Source organism: Tachypleus tridentatus, chromosome 1 (genome assembly GCF_004210375.1).
Source record: "Tachypleus tridentatus isolate NWPU-2018 chromosome 1, ASM421037v1, whole genome shotgun sequence".
Classification (NCBI taxonomy): domain Eukaryota; kingdom Metazoa; phylum Arthropoda; class Merostomata; order Xiphosura; family Limulidae; genus Tachypleus; species Tachypleus tridentatus.
The window spans coordinates 88,336,341-88,358,942 of NC_134825.1; the positions used below are offsets into that span (position 1 = coordinate 88,336,341).

The 22,602-nt window shown below is 33.3% G+C and overlaps 1 protein-coding gene across 16 annotated transcripts in view; it reads left to right on the plus strand.

The window, feature by feature from the left end:
- Positions 1-22,602, plus strand: part of LOC143255097 (cyclin-dependent kinase-like 1) — an 84,413-nt gene that overhangs the window by 33,769 nt on the left and 28,042 nt on the right. For 13 of the 16 annotated variants that reach the window (XM_076510318.1, XM_076510303.1, XM_076510335.1 and 10 more), the window contains 2 exons: positions 16,147-16,383; positions 20,454-20,649. In XM_076510318.1, the coding sequence (XP_076366433.1) occupies positions 16,283-16,383; positions 20,454-20,649 (297 nt within the window). In that variant the 5' untranslated portion in view covers positions 16,147-16,282. Of the gene's footprint in view, positions 1-9,299; positions 9,604-16,146; positions 16,384-19,510; positions 20,330-20,453; positions 20,650-22,602 lie in introns of those variants that run through there. The other 3 variants (XM_076510363.1, XM_076510326.1, XM_076510372.1) reach the window with 2 other exon arrangements.

The window sequence follows — 22,602 nt, forward strand, 5'->3', positions numbered from 1 at the left end:
TTCATAACTAGTTACTTCCTTAACCCTTTTAATGTACTGATTAGATTTAAAAAGTCCACACTTTTTCACTACTGGTTAAATCTGTATATCTTTGCTCTACCAAAGAGATCTTCGTCATATCAAACGTGCTCGTCCTTTCAGCCGTAGGGGCGTTATAATGTGACGCTCAATCCCCCTATTCGCTGGTAAAAGAGTATCCCAAGAGTTGGCGGTGGGTTATGATGACTAGTTGCTTTCTTTCTAGTCTTACATTGCTAAATTAGGGACGGCTAGCGCAGATAGCCCTGCTGTTGCTTTGCGCGAAATTGAAAAACAAACAAACAAGCATCCATTGGAAATATGTGATAGTTTGTATTACCACAGTCCGAGATACAGAAAATGGAAAATCGTTAAACTATCACTCCTGTTGTTTTTTTTATCAAAAGACACACTACGGTGTGTTTTGATATGCTCTGTCCTTTAAATAACTTTTAAAGTTAAAACTACCATGAAAACCAATGTAAATTACTACTTTAATATCAGTAATCGTGTTTAAAGTCCTAATTACACTTTTTGAAATTTTGTCTAATTTATAAGTAAACTAAAATTGTGAGTTTCAATTAAAAATATTGTTTAAGTACCTGTATGATTAGAACGAAAACATACGAAGTCATCTACAGAGAAGAGAAAATAATTGTATAGAAAGGGTTAAGTACATTGTGCTAAAACAATTTTGAATATACATATAAGCAAGCCATGTGGTAACCATAGTCAATATAAAGTCGTGGTGGAATGGAATGTTTTATAACTACAGTTTATCATTGTTTGATATTTGAAAAGATGTGATGCTCCCGAAAATTGATCATTTTTGGGAAGTGCATATTACAGCTCTTTCCGACGCAAAGTATTCATACACTTAGATCATTAAGATGTGTTCAGATCAAGGATTTAGAATTTCAAAGACGAGGATATCCCTTGTACTTAATGGTATTAAAAAATAAAGAAACATAGGTCAACATTGGGTATCAAAATCATCAGGAAAGAGCTTTATAACAACTCGTACCTTAGCCGTAGTAAGCAAATTGTAGCGTTTTGTAACAGAATAGAATCCATGAATATAATGAATAGTGGTAAATACAACAATACCCAGCACAGTCAAGACACCAACAGTGCATGGGTTCACCAAGATAAATGTTCCAGCCATATCTTCCGTTCAACTGTCATATACCCCAATTAGATGGATAATGAAAGGGGAGTTCATGCTATTTGAAATCGCCAGAATAACGCCTATGCATTTACGTGTAATTAAACTATTCAAACGAACATACTAGGAAACCGTCATTCTTGTAAACTACAGGCGAATTGTACATAGTAAGAAAGAAAAACCGTAATGTTTTGGATATGACAGTTTTATAATACACAACCTTTTTCAATATACACTAAGGCCGGGTAATTATTACGATTTTCAACCGTCTGATAGTGCATACCTGGACGTGGAGACATGAACTGTGACGACGTGATATGGGTCTAAAGTATTTTTAATTAAAACTTACTCATCCTCTATATAACAACTACACATGTGGATCAACTTTATTTATGTATAGGTGTCTTCCGAGCTTAACTAGGAAACAAAACAAACAAACTCAAAAGTAAAAATATCAAAAAATGCACTAGTTCAGAAGCATCATCAGGGGTGAGGTTTGAGTGGTGCGAAATCACCCCACTTTGAACCACAAATAAACATTAATTTCACGAGTTACCATATGCTTTTGTAGCTTACTAGCGAATCAATATTCTGAACACCACCATAATGCGTTAAAATACACTTAACGGCAAGCAGTCTTGTTTCTCATTACAATATGAGTGGACAAGCACCATATCGTTCCACACTGCAGTTACCAAGTGAACACTGTAGCGTAAAATCACGCTGTGGTGAGAATATGTTCTTTACATTTTTTAGTGAAAACAAATTTCCATAGATTACATTAGATTTTAATTTATTTATGTTCTTGTGTTGGCGGATAATTTTTTCCTGATGATTCATTCAGGAAGGAAGTGGAGCATCTAAAATTGAAGGTTTTCAGTGCCAGTTACGGAAAGTTACATAAGTTTTATTCAACTTATTTAGATACTGAAGCTAAGTGGAATACTATACGGAAACATTTTATCTGTAGAAAAGTTTATAAAAACTGAAATTATTTTACTTACTAATATATGAACACGTGAAAATTAAGGAGTTTGTACAAGTTCGGAATATGGGAGTTACAAACTTACTGTTGCACTTGAAATGAGATAATTTGTAAAGTTATTAAACGTAACGTAAGAATAAAATTGTCAAAGAGTTTATATTGTTAACAGAAATGGCAGTTGAAAGATTGTTCAACGTGTTAAAGTTTATTTGTCGTTAAATTGAAAGCTGTACATTAGGCTAATTGTACTGTACCCTCGAAACCCAGTTTTTAGCGTTATGAGCTGGATGTCACATGTTAAAGGAAGTAAAACATTTCGACCATTAATTTGTCTGCCATATCTCAGCCCGACTAATGAGTTATGGTATTGGACGAAAGGTCATGTCGGCACTGTTTATAGCAGAGTAGAGTAGTATGCACTGTACTGGAATATTTGTTATAAAGATGGATATTAGTTGTGTGTGTATTCAAACGTTATAACACAGAGCCCGCCAAAAGAAATATAAGGATTTAAAACTGCAATAATCGACCACAAGAATTGTTGTTATAGTTTGTGTTTATTATTTATGAAATTGCAGCTCAATGATATTTCATGTTACCACTAAGTATAAAAACAATAATGTAGATGTCCGCCACGAACTGCTACCGGCGTGCTCTAAAACTGACACCTACTGTTGCAAAATTAAACTTCATGCGTAAAGCAATTAATTTCTGTCATTATCTTTCAAATTTTATAACGTTCGTGGTTTGTTGACATCTAATCAAAACACCTTAGTTGTGGAAAAAGGTGTAGCCAAAGAAAAAAAAAAAGGATTCAGGGTGCAACATATAGGACTGAAATCAAAATATTCAGTCAAGAAAAAGGATTGAATGTGCGACGGAAATAAATTAAAATTGACGACCATATTGGTAGCTATACTTACAATACTGGCATTAATTTTATATCAAATATTCATTCACTAGTTAGCCAAGCTACATTTGTTTGTTTAACTTTGGGCATGATGGCGGAAAAAATAAAATATACGGCCAAGCTAACTTGTTTTTTTGGCCAAAAGACACACCATGATGTGTTTTGATATACTCTGTCCTTTAAGTAACCCCACAAAACGGACTTTGCTGCTGACTAATTCAGGGATGGTGGAGGCCAGTTTGTGTCTCTATCATAAGAAATTATAATGTTTAGAAACAGTTCACGCAACGTTACCATTGTTCCTCTTGCTGTAGTTTAGTAATTAATTATTCAATATATGTACAACTCTCTGTAATTTACCTAGGACAGAACGTGTCATTAATATAATAATTAATTAGTAAATATATGTACAACTCTCTGTAACTTATTTAAAGTTACAGAAAGTGGTTGTATTTAGTAATTAGTTATTCAACTACGCATCAAGTACACGGAGACAATAACGCTATATAAAACTGATTTTCTGAACTGCCAGTCTCTTAACAACACGAAGAAATATGCAAGTATATGCCACCACACGGCTGGTTAACGGATTTCAATACCTATGCTTTATGAATCCCTGCCTTATAACAAATGATATAATGTGCGACTATGTTCTAATAATTCATACTTCTTCACGATACCCATGAAACCATGTTCCAACAGCATTCATTTGTAATAAAGGAAAGCATACACAACTATGCTCCAATAGTACTTATTTTGAAACAATAGAAAGCATACGTAGCTATGCTCCAATAGTATTCATTTTATAACAACAGACACATGTACAACTATATTCCAATAGTTTTCACTTCGTAATGACAAAAAGCATCCATAGGTTTGTTTCAACAGTCCTTTTTCTGCGAAAATGTATAAAAAGACACGTAAACGTAGTCATTCTGCAATAGCCCTAGCCCTCAACAATACATACGAATTTGTAGCTATGTTCAAAGAAAAGATGTATATTCATTTTCGTCATAACTAGTCCTGTTTTCGGCAACCAACTATGTGTAGATTTATTGATCACAGAGAAGCTATGTAGGTTTTGTAATTTTTTAAGCTAACACATAAGCTTCATAAAGAACAGTTGTTTCTAACGGAATAAACAACTGGTTGGGTGAGCACTTTATTAAAATAAAACTACTTGTAATTCCAATTGTCTGTATTAGCCGTATCTCAAACTTAGTCCATACGACTAATCGCAAGATTTGATCGAACAGATTAATTTTCGCTTTCACTGACTGCCCGAAAATATCGATTTCCTAAAAATTCTATTCGAATACAAATCAAAAGAAACGCAAATTAGAGCATTTAAATTTATTTAATGCGCTTTTTTCCTGTCGTATTAGTTTTATGCAATTAGTTATAATAAATACAAAGTTACGGAGACACTTTTTATATAAATATTGCACATATGAATATCTATCTTTTGCCGTCGGAAATGTGCGTAGATTCAGGTTCACTGACCTGCCATAAGGTGAACTCCTCGTACACAACAACCAGAGAGTCGGGTGGTTGTTAGTGCTCGGAACCTTCTGAGCTTAACTTCTTTCAGCGAAGTGTAGAAGATAAATTATTAAGATTTGTCAGGTTAGTTTAATTTTAAAACGAACTTGTTGTGTATGGTAAAAGCATTTAAAGTATGTAAGCTATTTTGATCCCAATTTTTATATATAAGTTCAAGCAGTGTGTAATATAAGCTAATCTTACCATCTCTGTGTCGTATGAAAATGAGCTTGTTATGGCTGACAGGTGTGTTTGTTTTTTTTCCAACACTTTGTTTATATGTTGTTTAATGAAAGTGCACTCCACAACCTTTATGGAAATATATATGTGGCCTTGTATTATTACTCTAACTCTCGTGTAATATCAATTAGCTATATGGTTGTAGTAATTAAAGTTGTACAACTTTCAAAGATGTTGACAGAGAACTTCTGTTATCCATGCTTTATCCTTAAGCACATGGTTTCAATTGTATATTCTATTCAAAATAAAGTTAACTACTATTAGAGGTCATTACAATTCCTATGGCTCAGTTACAATTTAAAGATATAACCACATAAAGTTATATTTTCCAATTTTTGTCCTTTTGTTTGAAAGTATTAAATTTAAATTGCATAGTTGTGCAGTATAACACTCTTTTGGCAATAATTTCATGTCCAGTATGCTTGTTTATTTATAATTAAGCACAAAGATACATAAAGGGCCATCTGTGCGTTGCCCACCACGTGTATCGAAATCCGGTTTTCTAGCGTTGTGGGCCCGGCATGGCCAAGTGTGTTAAGGCGTTCGACTCGTAATCTGAGGGTCGCGGGTTCGAATCCCGGTCGCACTAAACATACTCGACCTTTCAGCCGTGGGGGCATTATAAATTAACGGTCAATCCCACTATTCGTTGGTAAAAGAGTAGCCCAAGAGTTGGCGGTAGGTGGTAATGTCTAGCTGCCTTCCCTCTAGTGACTAGAGTCTAGTCTTACACTGCTAAATTAGGGACGGCTAGCACAGATAGCCCTCGAGTAGCTTTGTGCGAAATTCAAAACAAACAAACATTTTAGCGTTGTGAGTCCACAGACATATCGTTGTGACATTGGAATTTAATATTTGTCCACTTTTTCCTGAGATACAAGTGTTTGTCTATCAAATATTTAAACGAACAATTAAGGGATTATCCTCACATTTTGCTGTTCTTGTCGTTTCACAGAAAAAATGTTATCCTATCATTGTTCAAGTTTCTTTTGTATGCTGTGTTCTTGAAATTAAATTGATACCAGTTGTGTGCTTCCATAAAAACATGAAGTATACAAAATTTCAAAGCACTACACCCACGGATATATATACATATACTCGTATATATGTGTGTGTACAAGCTTATTAATTAAATAATAAATGATGATATAACATGAAGATTTTTTAAAATGAAATAAGACTAAAAAATTAGTTACTGTGCATAGCTGGAAATGGTAATAATAATTGGAAATAATATTTATTTTTATTTTTATGTAATAAAATGTTGTGCTTTAACTTTAAGAGATATTATTTCATCCTGTGTAGCAGTACATTAAATATGGTTTCTGTGGGATTACTTCACAATTGAAAACGTAAAGTGACATAATCGTATATACTACAAAGCTATCATACCTAACGTCTTGAATTTGATAAACTAACACTTCTAAACCGCTTTAGGCTTACGGTCTGAAAAGGAAACAAAGAAACAAACTAATGTTACGTATTATACTTTATCCGGGAAGAGTTTCCGATTTATTATGTTATGTATATGATAAGTTACGTATTACTATTTCATATAACCGGAAATTTGAATTTGAATTTAGAAGTTATTTGAAATTCAATATCTTTCAAATTTATGATATCTGTCAACAAGATTGATACATACAATTTGCTTTCTTAACACAAATGTATTTTAATATACAAACAACAATACAATTTACAATAACAGTTGTTACAAATTGTTATTAAAAATATTGGTTTATATACAAAAGTTTTACAGAGTTACAAACCATACTGTGTCTTCTATCTGATCTAGGATTGAATATTTTATCGCTGGACCAGGTCTACGACGAGAAATTGAATTCTGAGGTAATATTATTACACCTCGTCTTAGCTAACGCTTGGCTGGCCTCACACCGATTACAAGCTTATTTATTACCAAGAAAGATATTTAATATTCTCGTAGAAATAATAATGTCCCAAGTAATTCGTTGAACGGTGTATAATGTTTGAAACTTATAAACATTCCTGGTCAAATTCTGTAGCGTTTCAATTAATAAGCGTTAATAACATTATAGCTTTCAAGTACACTGATTGTAGCTGACCGACAGTAATAATAATTGTTTCACGGTGCGTCAGTTTTAAATATCAATCACGCGAGATTCTCAAACTTTCAACAATGTTCGAAAACACGTAAACCACATATTATTGATTCTTCTATAAATTTAGAAAACAGGAGGGACTTACGCAATAAAAATCCAACCATATGCGTCACATGCATAAAAAACTATCTGTTGAAACAAACGTAGGCATTGAAATAAATGTATGACAATAAATATGTTACACTACTCCGGTGCGTTTAAAAAAAACGTATCCACGTTATTTTAAATTTTAAATATTGAATACTTCCTTTAATTCATATAACTTTATGTTCAACTTTACTTTCTCTTGTAATTAGTTTCTTTGTTACTAGTTAAGCACAAAGCTTCTAAATATTTTATGTTTTGTGCCTACGACGAGTATCAAAAGCCGGTTTTTAGCGTTATAAGCCTTTAGACTTACCATTGAGCTGTTAGGGGCCTTTTTAAGTAGAGTGAGGTTTTTATAGAAATGTGAAAATTATTTTACAACGCATTACTTCGAAATTATGTAATGAGTCTTGTATGAACAAAAAATTAAAAGATACGTCACATAAAATACTAAAATCATCGTGTTACCTTATTCGAGAGTTGTCTGTTGTATAATACTAAACACTTTAAATTCACTTTATAGTGGAATTAGTAGTGGTCTTGGTTGGGTGGTTGGCGTGCTTGACTTCTAATCTAAGGGTTGCGGGTTCAAATCCTCGTCCTACCATACATGCTCGCCCTTTCAGCTGTAGGACATTATAACATGATTATTCATTGATAAAAAGTAGCTCAACAGTCAGTGGTGGATGGTGATAAGTAGGTGCCTTTTGTTTCTAGTCTTACACTGCTAAATCAGGAATGGGCTAGCGCATAGAACCCTTGTGTAGCTATACGCGAAAATTTAAAAAACAAACAATATAGTGGTCTTACTTCAAAATCGTCTGTCGTATTACAACACATACACCCTTGTCTAATTTCACTTGAGATATGTTTTTATAAAACTAGCTTTGTAATGTTCTACCTACTCTATTAATAATGTAGTAAACATTGTTATTTATACAAAAGGTAAAATATCTGTATAATTTTAAATTGTTAGTTCTTTAACAAAGTTTGCATATTTCTCTCTATGACGATTTACTTGTTTGTTTTTTACGGTGAATTTCTTGGGAATATTTGATTAACTTTATGGTTGGTTTTTTAAAAATAATTTTATACTTTGAACACTTCAAGTTTGTTATAAAAAGCTCAAATTTTTCGATATAACACGATAGACAGTTTTCCAAACTTAACACAAAAGCTGTTTCTAGCTTATCTAGTTCTCTACTTTACTGCCCGTTATCAACACGCTGGCATGGTACTGTGTACTTTAGAGTTACGTATGATTAACGATCCGTACTTCGTATGGTGGTTGATACCAACGCCATTGAATGTTTGTTTTAGCGTTGAGAATTGGTCAGCTCTCTTATTCTAACCTGTTTCATTAAAAACGTCCAAAGTTTCAAGGTGTAGAGCAGATTCATTAGTAATTTGACGTGTGTTAAAACAGCAAGAAGCTGTCTTGTTATGGTTTACAAAACTCTTAAAAATTAATTAGAACGCCGAAGTAAATAAATATAACAAAATTCAAAATAACAATTTACTTTATTCATAAATGGCTTTACTGAATATCAATAATATTTAATTAGCATAAAAAATGTTTTATTCACACTTTAACCAAAAATATAATATCTACTTTGTTTTAATGAACTTCGCACAAAATTACTTGAGGGTTAGCTGTGCTAGCCGACCATAAATCATGAGTGATAGACTAAAAGTAAGACTAACTAGTCAACACCATTTTCTGCCAACTCTTCGGCTTCTCTTTATTAACGAAAAATGGGATTGACTGTCACGTTGTATACCCTCTTCCTGTGAACCACAGATTGCGAGTCAATCCATCTGATCCCTAACCTAAAATACAAAGAGTTATATTCATTTTTATTTGCACAATATTTCAGTATAGTTAAATATAAGATACTATGAATCTAATTAGAAAATACTGAAGAGTTTAAAAACTTGAGAACTTGAAATAGCTTTATAAATGATTTAAACTCTAGAAATTGAATTTCTATTTCTATAAGTAAATTTACTTTTGAGACATTTCTTTATTGCAATAAAATGATGCTCAAAAGATGATACTAAAACTCTGATTTTGAAAAGTAAAAAGAAATTATTCTTAACATTTGATGTTTTAAACAGAACTAATTCTGTTACTAGTAGATAACTGTTAAGAATTATTTTGTTTCGAAAATCTTATGTTCAATAAACGCAAGATGCCGCTCTAGTATCGTCATCGTTTCACGTAGTGTTTTTTTAGTAGGACCTGTGACTCCAGCGCTAGTCATAATGCAGGATTAAGATCGTATGTCTGATGTGAATTTTTTATTTTAATGCTAATGAGAAGTAAATATAATGCTTAAAATAATGTAAGTAGCAAAAAATTATATTACATAGTTTTAGGTACAGAAAGTTATATCCCAGTATTACTGTTACTAGTGTTGGTGCTTTACCTATGACGCCTCGTTTGTTCGTCATAGTTATACTGTGGTGGTACTAATACCATGTATGATGTGCCAGATACTATATTTTTGACAAGGTAAGCATGTTTTTTGTTTGTTTTTTACTTTTAGTCACTAGAATAGAAATGTTGTGAATATCTTATATTAAAATAATGAACGTAGAATTATTGAAACAATAACATAATTATATTTTCACAGTTATTTATTCTAAAGCTCTTTCCGTTGATTATTTATTTTAGATTTTTAATTTTAATCGTTTGATTATGTAACTGCCTCTTCAAAAATATTGCAGATTAATAACCTAATTATTATTATTTAACTACTGGCACTCTTGGAAGCGCTGCGTAATAAAAAGTAAGTTATATTTTTTGTAGTGATGAAAACTGCATAATAATTAAGCATAAGAATAATGTGACCGTCAACCCCACTACTCGTTGGTAATGGTAAAAGAGTAACCCAAGAGTTGACGGTGGGTGATGATGACTAGCTGTATTCCCTTTATCTTTCATTGGTAAAATAAGGGCGACTAGCGCAGATTATCCTCGTGTAGCTTTGCGCGAAATTCAAAAACTTTTTAAAAATCCCAATGACTGAAGTTACCTTGCCAACGAATTAATGTTCTTATTATATAATCTTCAACCTATTATTATTTGTAAAGTATTAAGTCCAAGCTGCGGGCAAAATTTTAAGACGTGAAACGTAAATGATGTTGCGAAACGTTTGTGCTGCTTTCTTTTCATTAACGAGTTTGTTGTTTAGTGCTGTTTTAGTGGTTTCTGACAGACTGAATCTCAAAACAATAATTTCACGACATTGTGACAAACGTTTATAAAACGCGAACTATCCTAAATTTAAACCTGTGATTCCCGACCTCTTTTCTAACGAAGCATCCCCATTTTTGTAGTATTATTACAGTTACTGCAGTATCAACACTGGTGTTGCTCCTTGCATTGCCACGTGTTTGTCTATTCTCTTATACTGTTGTTTTTTACGCTTTTACATTATAGACTGATATACTACATTTAATTTTCGTACAACACACACCATAATCAAAATGTGTTGTATTTAATTCTGCAACTATAGCAAAATAAAATAACAAAAACAAAAATGAGATGTGAAACTATCTTGAGCAAACCAGTCATAGTGATTGGCAACTTCGTCAACTTGTATACTTTCTTACACCAGTAAGATGTATTATCTTTATCCAGTTGTTTTTAAGTTTATTTGAGAGATTCTTCTGCATTATTATTAGCGGATGTTAGGTTGTGTGTGCCTATGAGCTAATAATTTTTGTAAGCCCTATATCCCATGTAATTTTACATAGAATAAAATTATCAATGGATCCCTATTTAGATCATAAGACCTGGGGTACCTTCCTAAATACGCCACTAATTATTATGAGTAACTGCGCGTACCTCTGATTAATCAGTGCGAGTTTAAACAAACATGAAGCTGAGATGTGTTGGTAGCTCTCATCTATATATATATATATATGTTTTTTTAGATATTGTTTATACCAAGTGGAACTTGTATGAAAATAATGGTGTATATTTTATTAATAAAAACAATATTTTAAGCAGAAAACTAGGCCAGTTAAAAGAATTTTGCGTCGAGTGTTTCCTCTCTTATTCTGTCGGTCCACTAGGAGCACGTCAGTGTAGTAGTCTATACCATTAACTTCGCGTATACACCAAATCAATTTAACTTGTTCACTTATCAGTTTGAACTTAAAACTGGCCACAATATTTATCTAGGTTTCTATCTTTATCCATTTATTTTATTATAACATACTTTTCTTTATTTTACTGATTTTCTTTATCTAACGTTCCTTATTATTTATATTATCTTTCGATTGTTTTTATAGTGTATCGGCTAAGAATCTAAAACATTATTTTCCGTATACGTTAAAAATAAAAACTGCAATGAATTTTCATAAGCTAAGAATAATGCGAGATTTATTGCGTTACAGAAAAACAAAAAATGCATAAAAATCACGGGTATGTTGTAAAAATGTACAAGTCTACTCATTTAAGTATAAAAACTAACAAACCTATATATATGTAAAATGAAGACTGTAAAAGTCGATGTATCCTTGGCGTTGTTGTTAAATGTTGTTCTTATAGGAATAATAATTTTTTTTGTCGTTGTTGGAATATAATTACTTCGTTCCCATAGAAACAAAAGAGCATAAGTCACAGTTCTGTAGTTATCATAGTTGCAGTTGTTAGGTGGTGAAAAGGAAGTAAATGGAAGCTAAAGAGGTATTTTGTATTGATGAATTCAATGTCATCGAAACAAATATCACAAATTATATGACGTGTTATTTTAATTTAAAATCAAATGATTGTTTGATATTATTTCTTTAATTACAAATTTTGGAAGATTATTTTGTAGCATAAAACTGCAATTTTTTTAGTTATTTTTGTCTAAAAGGTAGATTCATCTAAGAGTTTATATATAATAATTTGTTTATAAAAACAAATGCATATAAAGAACCGATATAAGTATAATATTACTATCTGTTGTATGCTCATGTAAATACTTCGCAGGGTGTGGATAAATTTCACGAAATTTTCAGGTCAATGCGTGTTACATAAACATTTGCAGTTTTGCGTTTTTAAACTAATTCTTCCTCTGTAGATGGAGCTTCACGACATTTGGTGTGGAGATTCATTTGTTCCATAGGGCGGTACACATTTTCAGTTTGACGTTTTACACGGACACTTTTCACCACTACTTCATCTGTTCTCATCGAGGTGGATTCCTGTACGTGGTGAATGGACCTTCCAGAGAAGATTCTGTGCTTTCAATATACCTCCTTTGAAATCTAAACATCCACCAATGTCTTTGCTGTGTGTTGCGATCTGTTAAGGGGAGGAGAGGATCATAGTTGTCAAGAGGTTCAACCCTAACACGCCACTTTGATCTTGAATTCCTGTAGATTGGCGGCCATGGAGTAGCTCCTCCAAGGTCAATCGGCTGGTTCACAGGGGCTAGGATCAACCGAGTACCAGTGTTGGACGTTTTCAACAGGTGTTGTGAACCTTATGCCTCATGCTGGTGTTTTGGCGTAGTGCTCACGAAACCTTGGTGTTGCTGCAATGTCCTTGTTTGGCATTGCATTGTATCCCCTCGTGGAACTTCGTGGTAGGTGGAGACAGTGGGCACTGAAAGGTACTTTTTTATTATAGATACCCCATTCATAAAAAAACCTGAAAAAAAAAAAAAATAAAACAGATTATCAGAAAACGATCACGCATGGATGACTCTGTTCAACTGTCACCATCACACTCTGACTCGCCTCGATTTCTTGTCTAAGAAATCTTTAGAGTGGATGTCTCCCTTTTTCAATCAAAAGTTATTAGAGAGGCTTGCTGGCTCCCTAAAGTCAGTAAAGAAGCTGCACTCAGAAGGCATTTTGGTGTAAACATCTTCACCACAACACTCTAAACAACTCTTGAAATCAAAGGCTGTGGGGGAGATACCCATTGAAGTTACTCCCCATGCTACTCTGAATTCTTCAAGAGGAGTTATCGTTGAGAGGGATTTAAAGAACATTCACGTGTGGGAGAATATTGCTGGTTTCTCTAACCAAGGTGTTTCTGTGGTGCACCATGTCTCCACTATAAAGGACAGAATAATGCTACCTACAAATGCACTTATTTTGACGTTACATCGCCACGCCCACCTACCACTATCAAGGTAGGATATCTAAATTGTAAGCTATGGCCATATATTCCCAACCCTCTCTGGTGTTTCCAGTACAGGTGATTCGGACATTCAAAGACATATTGTTGTGGATCTTTAACGTGTGCTCGTTGTGGTATCAAAAATTATGGTGCCTACAAATGTGGATTAGAACCACACTGTGTTAACTGTAGTAGTTCATACCCCTCATACTTTCGATATTTCCATGCTTCTAACAGAGTCGTTCTCCAACCATGTGAGGAGTATTTTGTCCTCCATGGTTAAGAGAGTAGACAGGTCAACGTTTACTCCAATCTCTGTTCCACCAATCCTTCCAGTGACTGCTTGGGTCCACTTCTTTCAGGCCCATCTGCTTCGGCCCAAAGTCACCAAACGATTATTCCTTCTCAACATCAGTCACAGGACTCTACATCTAGAGACAAAGACCTGCTGGCTTGTTCCAGGGCAGAATCCATAGAGGTCAAAAGATCTTCTAAGAAAGAAAAACGACGTGGTCGTATAAACCGAAAAGTTCTCCACCTAAATAAATATGGCCACATTGATACAGTGGAACTGTCAAGAGTTCGGTTCCAGTATAGAAAATATTAAGGATCTAATTGATTCTTATTATCCTGTGTGCCTTTCCTTATAGGTATTGTTTCTGAAACCTGCCGATGCAGTCACCTTTTAGCAGATTTCTTTGTACAGTTTGTTTGTTTTGAAATTTCGCACAAAGGTACTCGAGGGCTATCTGTGCTAGCCGTCCCTAATTTAACAGTGTAAGACTAGAGGGAAGGCAGCTAGTCATCACCATCCACCGCCAACTCTTGGGCTACTCTTTTACCAACGAATAGTTGGATTGACCGTCACATTATAACGCCCCTACGGCTGAAAGGGCGAGCATGTTTGACGCGACGGGGATGCGAACCCGCGACCCTCAGATTACGAGTCGAACGCCTTAACACGCTTGGCCATGCCGGGCCTAAACAGTTACTTTTCTCTTTTTAATCCTAGGGGATTTTAATGGACACAATATCCTCTGTGGTGGTGCTGATATTGATGGAGGGATAGTTCCATAGAGTGTATGCTCTTGGATCACAATCTCTCTTCGATGCTTATTTTCATGCACCTAGTCAGTCCTTTACTTCTGTTGATCTTTCTATCTGCTCCCCTTCGCTTTTCTCTCATTTCTCTTGGGGGTTGACGAAACAGTGATCATTTTCTTATCATTTTGAGGATAACTGGTCATGTTCGATGCCACCTGACCCTCTCGTGCTTCAGTGGAAGCTGGAACTCTTTAAGATCTCAGAGGGGTGATTAATGCTCGTCATATTTGATTCCTTCAATCAAACAACCTCCTCTCACCCACCTAATCTGGGTTCTGATGACAGCTCTCTACCGTTCAACAACTGATACGACTTGAAACGTCAGTCAGGAAAGCTTTTCTGAAGTGACAACATTTGTTTCTGTATTGTTGACCTTGAGAAGGATTATGATGTTACATGGAGATATGGCATTCTGCGAGATCTCCACTCATATGGGTTGTGTGGCCATTTTCCCATTTTTATCAAACATTTTTTAATGAACTTGCAATTCCAAGTTTGTGTGAGTTCAGCACTTTCCCACAGAAACTTGGAGTCCCTCAGAGCTGTGTTTTGAGTGTCTCACTTTTCATTTTAAAGATTAATACCATCACTGGATAACTTCCCTCTTACAGTTACAAATGGACTCTATATCAACAACTTTTACAGTGTAAGTCATCAAGCATGAGGTTTATTGAGCAGCAACTACAGACTACTCTCAGTCGTTTACTGAAACGGGTCATATCAAAAGGTTTTACCTTTTCTCTCCCTAAAACTGTTTGCATGCACTTTTGTCACCAACAGGGTATTTACTCCTATCCTGTGCTTCTTCTTGATGAAGTTGTTTTTGGGGTGGATCGATGTTCTATGCTAAAGCTCTGTTGTGCCCTCATTCAGTCAACACTGAACTATGGATCTCTGATCTAAGGCTCTGCCAAGACCTCGGTCTTGAAGATGTTAGGCCCTGTTCACCATCTGGGACTTCTGCTCTGCATGGGGGCTTTCTGCACTTCTCCATTCAAGAGTTTGTGTTGTAAGATAACCTTTCATTTATCATTAATTTACGCAACATGGACAGATACTTCAACTAATAAAAAATAACGTTCTAAGACTCTTGAGTATATTTCTTCACGAAAGGTAGTTAGCTAATCCCGTACTCTCTGTCAGCTAAAATAAAACTAATTTTTATTACAAATATTGTTTTTAGTGTTTTATCATTGTAAAGAGCCTCTTATAACTACATAAATTGTAAGCAGAAACTAGGCATTGCATGCTGTTTCGACCACAGTACAAAATATGTCCCGCCTTTTTTTTTAATAACAAAATTATCATGAACCACGGCAGTACGTTTCATGAAGTGGGTTTTTAAAAATTCGAAAACAGTTTGTTATTGGTATAATATTGTTTATATCCATAAATTAATTCCTTATAAATGCTTTGTAAATAACATTAAATTTTTGTAATACACACACACACATGCTTATTGTTTAATGCAGAAGTGGCACAGAATATTTGTTTTCGAAACTTCAGAAATACATTTTATATTGTTTTAGCGGCAGTGGTAATTTTGGATCATTTACCTTAAGAAAATTTAGTGAAATTACCAAATCATGAGACGATTGAGAATGTATATTTGTGAGAAATTTTATAAGTTGTATTAATTAATGATGGCTTATGCAATTATAAAATTTCACAACCAAAAAAACTTATCTTAAACAATAAATTAACATACACCACTTTAAAAAAGTGGATGCCATAACAATAATACTGTGGGTAGGGGGTCACCTGTATGTATTAGTGTGTCTTGGTGTAACCTGTATCCATATATATGTATATTTTTTATTATTATAGGTTATTAATATAAAGATCAAACAAGACATATGATAAGATTAGACCATTGGATGTCATTGTCTGAATGCAGATTTCGTCAGTTACGTATATTTTCTAACGTGAACAAAATTAATACTCGCCATGCAACTTCAGCGCCATGATGCAAAATCGGAAGGGGTTGGAAGGTGAACTGCAAGATTTGCTGGTGCTTGGACATAGAAAAGTTCTGATTGATTCGTCATCACTTCTACCTTATAGGTTTGTATGCATAAAATGTTTTTATTTTAACAATTAAGAAACTGCTGTAACGATTAGTATTTCCACTTTACAAATTATAATAAATAAGCATACAGCATTATATAATGTTTATATCGTTTAAATTATTTCGCTAGATATATTATTAGGAACGTAAGGTGTAATGTTGAACATTCCTTATTCTTTTTAAAAACAATTTCTAGATAAATTGTATCGTAAAAATTAGTACTACGGACTTCTCTTTCAGTGAATATTTAGAAGTAACTTATTTCACTTGTTTATTTAATCCGTTAAACATATATGTAGTTTGTCATGGCAAATATGTTGTTATGGTGCGCTGTGTAATTAGTTATTTTGTTATAAAAACACAGTAGAACGTCTTGTGTAGTAAGTGTATTATTTTTGTCATCGCTGAAATCAGAGAATTTCTACCATTATAGATGTATCGTCACAGTAGTTAATTAACAGTTTTTTTTTTCTCATAACTATAGTACGAAATTTCTTAATCTTCTATACGGTTAAAATATCGTTTTAGTAAACATTGGATTCAGAGTTTGTAATGTATACTGGAGGGATTTAGACATTTAGGTAATAATGTTAGAAAAAAGGATCTCTACTCTCTAGATAATATTAGTAAATTGTTTGTAATTAAGCACAAAGCTACACAATGTGCTGTCTGTTCTCTGATTATCAAGGGTATCGAAACCCGGTTTCTAGTGTTGTAAGCCCACAAATAAATCAACGTTTCGTCATTGCGGCTTCAATCAGGGCTAGCGGTACAAGAACTGATTATACTACTAGTCCTAATGACGAGACATGTTGGCTAAAATAAAGTTGTGTTTTTATCAATATATTAAGAGTAAATGTCTTTTTGTTTTCTGTCTTTATTGCCAAAACATCGGATTCGTTGTTTCGTTAGCCTAACTGTTACTGTGAACTGTTGTGCGTGTGTGGCTTATCCGAATCATTGGCCCAAATTTACTAAATAAAATAGGAAGTAGGAAATTAATTTTATGTATATAAGTGATTTTGTGTTTCGAAACTATATGAGTACAGAGTGAATAATCATATGCTGAACATGTTTATATTTTAAAAATTAAACAGTTTATCTTTTAATTTAGTTCTGTATATTAGGTGCCAATTTGCTTTGCTAATAATTATCATGTATTGTTTGAAAAAAAAATTTAGTCTTGACGTACTAAGTTCAACCGAGAAGCAGATATCAGATATTTAATTGTGGATTCGATTCTAGTCACCTCCCTTTACGTAAGGGACTAGATAAAAAAATAAAATAAACGATGTGTTTCATTTTAATATTAGTAGTAAACGACCTTATGACATGAAATTTATTTATTTTTTTAATTAGACACCCAGTTTTTTCAGAAGCATTCTACCAAAACACAAACCTGAACGGGTCGTTTATTATTGGTATTAAAATATCTTTCACACTCTACTCTGCACTACAGGAATTATGTTTCATTTACATTTGATCCATGTGTTGTAGATGACGTATTAAAGTCTTATGTATATATTGTGGTGCTTATATATTATAGGTTACAAGCTGAAGTTGCCGCCCTTTATTGGGGCTATGGACTTAAACAAATCTGTTGGTGAATGCTATAATAAGTAACACAAAAATCCTAACTTTCACAACATTTATTTATAACATATTATTACAGTATTTATTATTATTTCACCAAAAGTTTTGTATAAGTTTTAATAACTCAATATGTATATGCTTAAAACATGTGCAAGGGTCAGAGCAATTTTGTAGGAAGAGGTAGCAGACGCGCAGTGACGATAGGGTCGGTTGCTTTCTGTTACCTGCTTTCATCATCAACATCTTAATTTCCTTCCACAGTGCTTTGAGTGGTTAAATAATGATGGTCATTAGCCAAAGTTGAAAGGTCACGGGTCAAAGTTAAAAAGTGGATGTAACTCAAGAAGTGGCTCTTCATATTAACGTTATAGTGGTTGTTGGAGTAGAAACTTCAGTTTAGTTTATGATTTATTGCGATAGTGGTAGCCATTTCTTTTATTGCATTCCTCCTTAGAAAGTGCTAGCACAGTTTGAGATATATATATGACGTTTCTTGTGCTTTTCTCCCGCTGTATATATAGTGTGTTTATAGAAAATGTAATAAAGTTTGAAACTTTATAATTGCGTGGCGCCATCTATAAATTTAGCTAACGTTATCTTACGTGAAAGATAATAAATGTTCAATAACAGCAATAATGGGGGTTGAGGAGGTAATGAACCACCATTAGCATGTCTCTTGTTCCAAGTATCATCCAGCGAAGTGTGGTCGATATTGGCTCAGTGACCTAGGAATAGTTGGATAACATACACAAACACACATACCTTTGTACTTTATATAGATAAATATAACGATCGAACAAGTTGTGTGATAAAATTAGACCATTGGATAATATTGTCTGTCATTCATTTACACTAGCAGAAATACACGTTCTACGAAAGGTTTTAAGCCTGCAATCTTTTCAGTAGTGGCCTAACGATTCTACAACAATATACTCATAGTTGATAATCAATAATGTCACCATCCATGAGAAGAAAATATTTTATTGAAGATTTAGTTTAAAAATAAACAATCATCATAGAATTACATCACAAAGTAGATTTTATTGAAGTATTCCTTTGTAGACGAAATTATCAATGAAAGTCTTACTTTTCTTTTGCAACACTCATGATATTTTCACTAAAGAAAAACAGTTTTTAAGTTTGTTTTTGATTGTTTTATATTTGAAACTTACTTTTTTTTGTAATTTTTATTGAATAAATCTGAAATATATCATTTTTGTGGACATTTTAATTGTTTTACTTATTGCTCAGCTGTAAAAGTATTATTCAGTTATGATTGGTGATAATCGGTGCGGTAGTTTCCAAGATGCGAATATTCGAGGTATACATTGCAAGCTCTATTATAATAAGATTTTCTTGTGTGAACAAAATTAACATTCGCCATTTAATGTTTCATGCGTGTGGCGAAATTTTAAAATTCCTGGATTTTCAGTGTTATAAGTTACTTTGTTTTCCATTTTTTGAGGTGTAAAATTTTAAATGGGCGAGAAAGTAGATACACTTATAAATTTTAATATACGTTTCAGAGTGACCTTCTACTTGGGTGATGAGAATTTTTTAAAATTGTTTTTAACTATCATATTAAATATCTCTGAAATATTATTCATGCATAAGGTTACGTGTAGAAGCAAAAGGTGAGAGTTCTTTGCATTTGGAACATTTCATGGTTTTAAAAAGGTTATTGTCGAGGCTGTCTTGACGTATAAAACACGCTGAATTACATTTTTCTAAAATGTACACATTTGTATACGAATAATTAACGAATCTTATGAAGTCCACTGTTGGTGAAGGTAGCTCGCCAGATAAGGAGGATTGCGAGTAATTATTTTCATCCATATGAAATAAATTTAAATTGTTTTTGCTTAAGCCACTTACATTTTTAGTAGCAGCTTTCTTCACCATGTTAAACGCATGTAAAAATACGTTAAAAACAATAATCTTAAAAGTTAGACAGAAATTTCCCACTACGTATCCACGGTACTTTGTTCGATAACAGTATGGTGGTGTGACGCACTTCTGTTTTTATCCAATGATTGCCATGGCAACTGTTGTCATGCAAATATTATTATTTCTATGTTGAGGAAAGTAACGATAGTTGGTTTCACTTGATGTAAACGCGTAACTAACCCTACCATCAGCTTGTATGCAAGATGCATTCATAAATTATAGATCGTATATATATATTTAACTTTTGTATCAGCTAGTGGTTTATAAACATTGGTATTTATTAATAGCTTTAAGTTAAGCCTAAGGTGCGCCTAACAACAGTGATTTAAGAACTGTCTGTAGACTGTTGAATAGTAGTTAGCATGGTTATGGAGTTTGTGGTATTTCATCTTAATATAAAAGGTAAACTAATCAGTAAGCTTGATTTTTATACGTGCTTAAAAATTTGTTAGAAATCTAAGTATTATCATTTGACATATATCTATATTATGCACTTGTATTAAAATGATATGTATATATTTTTCAGAAAATACAGAAGTTATTGCAATTCAGTGATGGAAAAATATGAAAAAATTTCAAAAATCGGTGAAGGATCATATGGTGTTGTGTTTAAGTGTCGTAGTCGAGAATCAGGTCAACTTGTAGCTGTGAAAAAATATGTGGAGACAGAGGATGATCCAATGATTAAAAAAATTGCATTAAGAGAAATACGAATGTTGAAGGTTTTTATTTTATTTTTTTGGATAAAGAAAAGAACTTTAACAAAAGTTATGTTAAAACTAGTTTCTTTGCATATATTTACACATAATTTAGATTTTATTATGTTTTAACATTACCAATCTTAATATATGCTATTAATGTATTAAATGTGTAATTTTAATTAGAAAAAAATCAACTTTTATTCACAGGTATTAAGGTGGTTATGTATGACATAAAACATCTACTTTTTACAATGTTGAATAAACTACATAAATATACAAATCTAAGAATTTAAAAAGCTGATATGATTGTAAAAGGAATTTATTTTTAGCATTATTATTTATGGTATAAACTTGTGTAACATTTGGCAAAGCTACTTTGGATTAACATAGCATAAATGGTGACGCTCTGCTGTAGAATATGAAAAAGAAAGACCACCTTATGGTTAACAGCTATCCTGACATACCAGTCCAACTACTCATTTATTTCCAATTACTTCTGTAGCTACCCCACTGGAAGTCCATACCCAGAAACAAACCCCAATAGGACACCCATCGATGTTAGTTCCACAAGCTAGTGAGTAGGTGTGTGAATACAGTTTGAAATGTAGCATCCGTGGTATCCCTAGGAGTACCAGAAACACAAAATTCAATGCTACATTTGGTTTCAGTGAGCCTGATCTTATATCCCTATCAGGCTTGGGTGACCTTCCAAGCTTGTTTTATTCTCCTTCATCCCACATATGAGTATCTTCCCTTTCACTAAGCCACCTTGATTTCCATGTTTGCTCCTGCTAGCTCCAAAACTGTGGGATGAGTTTAGAGACAAACAAAAACACATTGTGAATTAATACAGGAACAATTTCCATACTGAAGATGTCATTTAGGCTTTATTTAATATTTGTCAAACAATCTTATTTGTATGAACTATACATTTTTAACTTCAGTCTGTTTTACTGTTTGATTTCATTTTTTTTTTTGCAAAGGTGAATTTCTGGAAAACTTTATCTTAGGGCTTAGTATGCCTACAGAGTGAGTATTCACATCGGCAAATAACAGACTTGCAACTCTCTCCTTTCATGAGTGTTCAAATTGTTTTATAATTTAATAATTTAAGTATTGTAAGATTTGCACTGTTATTCACAATGCAATATTTAACAAAGTGTTGTGGGACAACAAGGGATCTATTGGTCCATTTAGATTGTCCCATTCTTTAAACTATGCTAAAGCTGTTAGGTGAAAAAATAAACTTCTATAACCCAGCCCTTATGAGTTATATAGTTTTCAAGCTTTCTTTTAAACATGCTTGGAGTTTACTGTCTTTTCTACTTCTGAAAGCAACCTCTTTGAAAGGACAGTCACCCTGTTAGAAAAATACAACTGTCTTAGCTGCAGATGATTCCTACCATGTCAACATTCATAGTTATGCCCTCTAGTTCTACCATTCTCACCTTTAAGTATGAAAAAAGGTGATGCATTAACACTATCAATTCCCATATATATCTTAATCAGATCCCTTCTATGTCTTCTTTTATAAAGAGAAAACAATTTCAGAGATCTTAACCCCTCCATCCCAGACACCATTCTGGGAGTCTTTCTCTGGACCCTTTCCAACAATTTAATGACCTTCCTAAAGTAGGAGTCCAAGACTGAATGCAGTAATCCAAATATGGCCTAGCTAGTGACCTGAACAATGAAATTATAACCTTTTTAGACTTGTATTCAATGTTTCTGTAGATACAACCTAAAGTCCAATTTGTTCTACCACCATCAATAGTACATTGCTTGGATGGCTTAAGAGACCAATCAGTCATTACACCAAAATTCCTTTCTTTCATAACACTGTTAAGGTTTCTCTATTTAAGTTATATTCATAATTCAAATCAGATAACTCACATACATTATCTTTCATTTATTATAATTAAAACCTATCTGCCATTATCTAACTCATTAAATGATCTAAATCCATTTGTAAAG